We start from the raw sequence: 7926 nt of genomic DNA, 5'->3' as shown, positions 1-7926 counted from the left end.
TTTTTTTTTTTTTTTTTAAGGCGGAGGCTCACTCTGTTTCCCAGGCTGGAGTGCAGTGGTGCGATGGCTCACTGCAACCTCTGCCTCCTGAGTTCAAGAAATTTTCCTGCCTCAGCCTCCAAAGTAGCTGACACTACAGGCATGCTGGGGGCGGGCTGTCGCGCGAGCTCTGGGGCGCCGGCCTTACGTCTTCTCTCTGCCCGCAGCCGTCCTCGGCCGCCGGACGCCCCCGCTGGGGCCAATGCCCAACCAGGACATCGACGTGAGCAACCTGGAGCGGCTGGAGAAGTACCGGAGCTTCGACCGCTACCGGCGCCAGGCAGAGCAGGAGGCGAAGGCCCCGCACTGGTGGCGGACCTACTGGGAGCATTTCGGGGAGAAGACAGGTGCGGGGCGACTGGAGCAGGGGCTGCAGCCACCATCCGGGGAACTCAAGGGGACCCGCCGGCGTTTTCCCCGGGTGCTGGACGAGCCTTGTCAGCGCCCCTGTGGATGCTGGCGAGGATGGGAGGGCCCGCCTGCAGACCTGTGTGCTCTATTGGCAGCTTCATCACGCCGGGATTGTTCACACCTTCTGCGCCTCATTCTTGGAAAATTCGCTCCCCCTACTATTAGAGTTCCAGCTCCTAAAATATCTGCTCCTAAAATCTTGACCATCTGACTTTCTGTGCATGTCGTTCTGTGCGCCTAAAATACTCTAGGTAGCTCTGGCCACACTGCATTCTGACTCTGCGCTGCCTGTCCCCAGACTGAGCGCGCTGTTGACAGGGATCCTGCTTGTCTTGCCCTCCATTGGATCCTTGCACCTGAACAGTGCAAGGATGTACGTGTGCAATTTGCTGAATGAAATTAAAGCCCTGGGCAGGGTGACTCAAAAAAAGAACCCAACCTGGCCGATCGCGGTGGCTCACGCCTGTAATCCTGTCTCTTATACACATCTCCCTGGGCAGGGTGACTCAAAAAAAGAACCCAACCTGGCCGATCGCGGTGGCTCACGCCTGTAATCCCACCACTTTGGGAGGCCGAGGCGGGCGGATCACCTGAGGTCGGGAGTTTGAGACCAACCTGACCAACATGGAGAAACCCTGTCGCTACTAAAAATACAAAATTAGCTCGGCGTGGTGGCGCATGCCTGTAATCCCAGCTACTCGGGAGGCCTCTGAGGCAGGAGAATAGCTTGAACCCAGGAGGCGGAGGTTGCGGTGAGCCGAGATCGCGCCATTGCACTCCAGTCTGGGCAACGAGGGCGAAACGCCGTCTCAAAAAAAAGACCCCAACCTTTAAGGAGCTTACAGTTTATGGAGTATATGTTGTTGTTGTTTTTAGCATTTATAGAGGCAATTTTGTGGTGGTTAAAGGCACAAGCATGGAATATGAATAACCCGATTTAAATCCCAGCTCAGCCTCTCGGGGACAATGTCCCTGAGCTTATTTCAACTGTAAAATAAAATGTGTCTTTGCTACAAAATTACCACGAGGATTAAAAGATACAATTCATTGGCATTTTTGCCTAATGCCATCTCTGATGTGGGCTCAGTATGTTTTCGTTATTAGTTTTCTTTTCTTTTTTTTTTTTTTTTTAAGGCGGAGGCTCACTCTGTTTCCCAGGCTGGAATGCAGTGGTGCGATGGCTCACTGCAACCTCTGCCTCCTGAGTTCAAGAAATTTTCCTGCCTCAGCCTCCAAAGTAGCTGACACTACAGGCATGCGCCACCATGCCCAGCTAATTTTTGTATTTTTAGTATTGATGGGGTTTCACCATGTTGCCCAAGCTGATCTCAAACTCCTGAACTCAAGTGATCCCCCTGCCTCAGCCTCCCAAAGTGTTGGGATTACAGGCATGAGCCACCGCACCTGGCCGAGAAGCACTTCTGTAAGTCGTTCTAGCATCAGTCATTCACTCTAGCCAGGACAGCTGGGTGTTCGTAGCCACCTGTGAACAGGCTTGGAGGTGATCTCAACTATAATTGAGGACCATTGACTTCAATTTCCCATGACTTAGACAAAACTGTGACCTGGTTTGGGGATCAGAAAAACACAACCTCCAGCCTGGCCAATGTGGTGAAATCCTGTCTCTACTAAAAATACGAAAAAAAATTTAGCCGGGCATGGTGGCAGGCGCCTGTAATCCCAGCTACTAAGGAGACTGAGACAGGAGAATTGCTTTAACCCAGGAGGCAGAGGTTGCAGTGAGCCAAGATCGCGCCACTGCACTCCAACCTGGGCGACAGAGGGAGATTCTGTCTCAAAAAAAAAAAAAAAAAACACAACCTCAAGTTGCATCTAATTTGCTTCCCAATTACATCCTGTTCAGGTCTGGGAAGTAGAACAGTATGTTTTAATTCTGTGAATCATGGGGAAAGCTTGAGCAGCAGAGCTTGAAGCACAGAATGAGAGGACTAGGTAGGGACAGACAGTTTAACCAAGAAGATGTGCCTGCCCCCTCACTGGGTGCAGTGGCTTGCGCCTGTAATCCCAGCTACTCAGGAGGCTGAGGCAGGAGGATCACTTGAGGCCAGGAGTTTGAGACCAGCCTGAGCAACATAATGAGATCCCATCTCTCAGGTTTTTTAAATTAGCTACCATGGCTGGGTGCAGTGGCTCACGCCTGTGATCCCAACACTGTGGGAGGCCGAGGCGGGCAGATCACTTGAGCTCAGGAGTTCCAGACCAGCCTGGGCAATGTGGCAAAACCCCATCTCTACAAAAAATGCAAAAATTAGCCAGACAGGAGGGTGTACACTTGTAGCCCCAGCTACTCAGGACACTGAGTCGGGGAAGTTAAGGCTGCAGTGACCCGTGACCCTGTTTTTCCAACACATCTTCCCTCTCCAGATCCCAAAGAGAAGATTGATATTGGGCTGCCTCCACCCAAAGTCTCCCGGACCCAACAGCTACTGGAACGGAAACAGGTCATCCAGAATCTTCGGGCCAATGTAGAAGAGGAGCGGGCTGCCCGCCTCCGCACAGGTAAGCCTTCTCAGGGGAGGCGCCATTCCAGAGTTGGGGTACAGGGTGTGTCCCTGCCCCCCTGTATCCCAAGTGTCCTTATTCCTGTCCAGCCAGTGTCCCACTGGATGCCGTGCGGGCCGAGTGGGAGAGGACCTGTGGCCCCTACCATAAGCAGCGTCTAGCTGAATATTACGGCCTCTACCGAGACCTGTTCCACGGTGCCACCTTTGTGCCCCGAGTTCCCCTGCATGTGGCCTACGCTGTGGGTGAGGACGACCTGATACCTGTGTACTGTGGCAATGAGGTGACTCCAACCGAGGTAACCGCTCACCTGTGCCCCTCCTCCCTGCCCTGTGCAAACACAGACACATCCCATCTCAGTGTCACAGACGCTCCTGGGTTTGGAATTTTGTTGTTCTCTGTTTCTTTGATTTCCTGGAAGACAACACCATGACAATTTCAAAGAAAATAGAACAAAATGAAGGAAAAAGAGGCTCCATCTTAGCACATTCCTCTGACTGGCCTGCTGTCTGTGGTGTGCCCTCCTGCCCAGGCCTTGGCACAGTTCTTTTTTGTGGTTGTTGCCTGGACAGGCAACTCTGCAGGGCTCCTTCTCTACACATCCCTTTGCCTGCCTGCCTGTGCCAGGGGCTGTCAAAGGCATTTGGGTCAGAGTGGGCACCCCTTTCTCCGGGGCTCCCTGCAACAGCTGGTCTGTCCCTGGTGGGGCTGACAGCTTCCTTCTCTCCCTGCCAGGCTGCCCAAGCACCAGAGGTGACCTATGAGGCCGAAGAGAGCTCCTTGTGGACGTTGCTACTCACTAGCTTGGGTGGGTGTCTGGGGTTCACCAAGCCCCCTGCCCCGCTCACCTCCCATCAGCCAGGGCCCTGGGGAGCTGGAGGAGGGGCCAGGTGGAGATCTCCACCGCTGGCTCCTAACAAGGGAGGGGGTGGCAGGGCCGTGGTCGGCAGGGCGGTGATCAGCAGGTGTGTTTTTGTGCAGATGGGCACCTGCTGGAGCCGGATGCTGAGTACCTCCACTGGCTGCTGTGAGTACGGGGGGTAGGGGGGTGCTGCCCAGGTGGGAGGAGGACCTGGGAGCCTGGACCGAGCTGCTCCCGAGTTTCATAGACTACCCATGGGACTTGAATTCACCTCCTGCCTCAGGAGGTGACCCCTGCCTCTACCTCCTGAGGGTGTTAGGGGCCCTGGGATCCCTGTGTCTACTTGAAGACAGCTACAGGAGACAAAGTTTTCAGTGGCCTCGGTCAGTCCCCACAAGCCTCCTCATCTTTTCTTTTTTCTTTTTTTTTTTTTTGAAACAGGGTGTCACTCTGTCCCTCAGGCTGGAGTACAGTGGTGCAATCATGGCTAATTGCAGCCTCTAACTCCTGGACTCAGGTGCTCCTCCCACCTCAGTCTCCTGAGTAGCTGGGACTACATGTGCAAGCCACTACACCCAGCTAATTTTTGTTTTTTTTATACAGACAGGGTTTCACCATGTTGCCCAGGCTGGTCTGAGCTCAAGCGATCTGCCCACCTCCGCCTCCCAAAGCGCTAGGATTACAAGCATGAGCCACCATGCCTGGCCCCTTCGTCTCTCTAAACTCATTTCTTCACCTGTAAAACTGGGATAATGGCACCACGTGCCTTACTCAACCTGACCTGTGGACTGTGATGGTCCCATGAGAGAAGGAGCAGGACAGGCCTGGCAGCTGTGGCATCTCCCAAGTGCTCCTTGAACCACTGGGCACTCCTTCCCTGGGCCCAGATGAGGCTGCCTTCTATCTTCTCGGTAGCTTTTGGCTCTGAACACCAGGCCAGGGGGCAGAAGTCAGGCCAGTGACCCCAACTTTGAGCCTTCTGGTTAATTGGGGACAGTGACTGGGAGGCTGGTTTCTGTCATTTTTATTCAACTGCAGTTACCAACCTGTGCAGCAGGACCCTCTGGGGAGTTGTGCCTGAGACATTGGCCATCCCTGTGCCAGGCTGGGCACACAATCCCCGACGAGGTCCTGGAGACTTCAGGACGCAGAGGGAAAAGCAGCCAAAAGTGGCATGGCTTTCTAGCCTCAGTGACTGTGGCTGGCCCCCTGGCTCCCGGGCCTGGAAGCAGGCTGCATGGCCTTGCTGTCAAGGTGACGCTCTGTGGAGCCCTGTCCCCCACTCGGAGCTCCTCCAGCCCGCCTCCCATGTTTGCAGTATGTCCAGGCATTCACAGAGCTTGGCTGCCTCCTCTGTCCTAGGAAACAGAATGCTTAGAGTTGTCCTCTCAGGGAGTCACGTCAGCCTCTATGGTGTGTGTGGAGCTGAGGGGACACTCCTGCTGCCTCCCTGGAGTGGTTATTAATGGAGACTTTCCTCCTCCCAGAACCAACATCCCGGGTAACCGGGTGGCTGAAGGACAGGTGACGTGTCCCTACCTCCCCCCCTTCCCTGCCCGAGGCTCCGGCATCCACCGTCTTGCCTTCCTGCTCTTCAAGCAGGACCAGCCGATTGACTTCTCCGAGGACGCACGCCCCTCACCCTGGTAATCTACACCCCCAACACATAACCCGGCCTCAGGCCAGCTCCCCTGCAATGGTCACTCTTGCTCAGTTCTCTCCGACCTCAGCCTTGAGGCTGGCAGAAGAGCAGAACAGGGTGCTAGCAGCGTCCCGGGGCCTCTCAGGGTTGCCTGTGGGGTGGAGGGGCGAGGGCTCTGCTGCCCACTCCCCGCTCTCACATGCTCTCCATCTTACAGCTATCAGCTGGCCCAGCGGACCTTCCGCACTTTTGATTTCTACAAGAAACACCAAGAAGCCATGACTCCAGCCGGCTTGTCCTTCTTCCAGTGCCGCTGGGATGACTCCGTCACCCACATCTTCCACCAGCTTCTGGGTAAGGGCCATGGGGCTGGGGCACTGGGTGGGCCTGAGCTCCCAGGCCTCACCTGCCCTGCCAGGGAGAAACTTTGTTAGGGGAAGGCTGTGGCGGGCTCCTGGTGGGCAGGCCTCAGCCTGAGGGGGCGCAGGCCACAGGAGACCAGCCCTGTGCCCCTCGCTCTTCTTGCAGACATGCGGGAGCCGGTGTTTGAGTTCGTGCGGCCGCCCCCTTACCACCCCAAGCAGAAGCGGTTCCCCCACCGGCAGCCCCTGCGCTACCTGGACCGGTACAGGGACAGTCATGAGCCCACCTATGGCATCTACTAAGGAGCCAGAGTGTGCCCACTTCAGAGCATGGGATTGATCGGCAGCAGGAGTAAAGACACAGCTCCAGAGACCCCCGCTGTGGGGTCTGGGCCCTGCCTTAGGCAGCCCCTCTGTGGCCCCCTCCCATCAGGCCCAGGGCTTGGAGTGAAAGGGACTCTCAGGTGGTGGCGCGGGGGATGTGAATAAAGATGATTTCTTGCCAGGCTTGGTGGCTCATGCCTGTAATCCCAACACTGGGAGGCTGAGGAGGGAGGATCGCTTGAGCCCAGGAGTTCAAGACCAGCCTGGGCAACATAATGAAACCCTGCCTCTATTTAAAAAAAAAAAAAAAAAAAAAAGATTTCTGCCATAGCTGGCCTGGTTCGGTGTTCCAGGGCCAGAGGACCCCGATGGAGCTGTACTCATGGGTGGGAAAGGGGCTGCCTCCCACCCCACCAGGTGCACCCTGACCTCCATCTTCTGAGGGTGTCGGGGACCCTGGGATCCGAAGCAAAAGCAAGCAGTGGGCCAAAAACAGGTGTGGCCCCGGGAAGGGAGACGGACATCCCAATCCAGCAGGTGCCTGAAACCCAGCTCCCCGAAAAAGTGGAGCAGAGCAGCTGGGCTCAGGAGGGAGCATTTATTGAGCACTGGCTGTGTGCCCCAGGGGGTCCCACCGGCCCCTGGAGAGAGAGTGCCTGCCCCAGCACTGACCCTCTGCACAGACTCCCGCCCCCACCCCATGCTTGGGAGGAGAAGCCACATTAGGTAGGTAACAGCGTGACTCAAGAGACCTGCTCAGGGTCAGAAAGCCCATGGAGCCTGCGGCTGGACGGTTAGGTGTTTTGTTTCTCCCTTACCAAAAGCAGAAGTCTGGCTAACTAGTAGGTGGAGGGTAGATCCGTGCACTTTTTCCAGAAGTTTCGCCAGTGGCCGCACACAGGACGCAGTGCTTGCTGCAGCAGTGAGAGCTCATGCCGCCGCAACATCAGCCGAGCTTGGTTAGATAGAAAGGCCTTGCTCTCCTGGGGTTCCCCCTGGCCTGATACACACTGCCAGGGAGGTGGGCGCTAGGCCCCAGACCCGCCTTGCCTGCTCAGCTGCAGGGGAAATGCTGGAGTGCCTCTAAATACTGAGGCTGCAGATCAGCTCGGACCCCAGGCAAGAAACTCCCCAGCAGAGGGCAGCAGGGAGAGGGGATGCTGATTGCAGCTGAAAGCTGGTTTGTGTACTCATTCACAAGGGCCATTTGAAAAATACCAGTTAACTGGTCCCTGTCTGTTGGTGACCAGACATTTCCATCTCGCTGTTTACTTTAAAATAACCAAAATTACGTGTAGCCCAGAGAAGGAAGACACCCCAGTCTGGCAAGTGCCCGAAACCCAGCTCCAGGAAAAAGTGCAGCAGTGCTCGGGTCTGCAGGGAGCCCGCCAGCCCACGTGCACTGACTTTCGTTTCATCGCCGAGCCCCGGGGGATTGCGCGGGTGGTCTATGCCGTTAGGTCATTGACAGATGAGTCCAGAAGAGGTTCCGCGCGACCCGTGGTCAGAAGCCCGGAGGCGGGGCGGGATTTTCGAGCCTCTGGTCTCCAGGACCTGGGCTGAAGGCCCACGGGGGTGGGATGGACCCGCCAGGCTGGGACCCGAGAGAGCCGAACCCAGCTCTCAGCTGGGGTGGCGCGGTGCCTAGAGGGAGGGAGGGGCGCAAGGCCGGAACGCGGAGCCTTAGAACGGCCCAGGCCGAGGCAGGCAGGGGTGGCCTAGGCCCCTGCGGAGGTCGCTGGTCGAAGGTGTCGGAGAAGGGC

General features: G+C 56.4%; 1 protein-coding gene across 1 annotated transcript; it reads left to right on the top strand.

The window, feature by feature from the left end:
• The first annotated feature begins 150 nt into the window (after positions 1-150).
• On the top strand, positions 151-6347 carry MRPL38 (mitochondrial ribosomal protein L38). The gene is made up of 8 exons (XM_011981646.1): positions 151-386; positions 2836-2970; positions 3063-3271; positions 3709-3781; positions 3955-4000; positions 5323-5481; positions 5695-5831; positions 6006-6347. The coding sequence occupies exons 1-8, from the start codon at positions 242-244 to the stop codon at positions 6140-6142; spliced, it is 1041 nt and encodes a 346-aa protein (XP_011837036.1). The 5' UTR covers positions 151-241; the 3' UTR covers positions 6143-6347.
• The last annotated feature ends 1579 nt before the right edge of the window (positions 6348-7926 follow it).

Source organism: Mandrillus leucophaeus, unplaced genomic scaffold, assembly GCF_000951045.1.
Source record: "Mandrillus leucophaeus isolate KB7577 unplaced genomic scaffold, Mleu.le_1.0 Scaffold1, whole genome shotgun sequence".
In the NCBI taxonomy this organism is placed as follows: domain Eukaryota; kingdom Metazoa; phylum Chordata; class Mammalia; order Primates; family Cercopithecidae; genus Mandrillus; species Mandrillus leucophaeus.
Note: the sequence above shows the minus strand (reverse complement) of the source record. Positions and strands in the feature narration are given on the sequence as shown.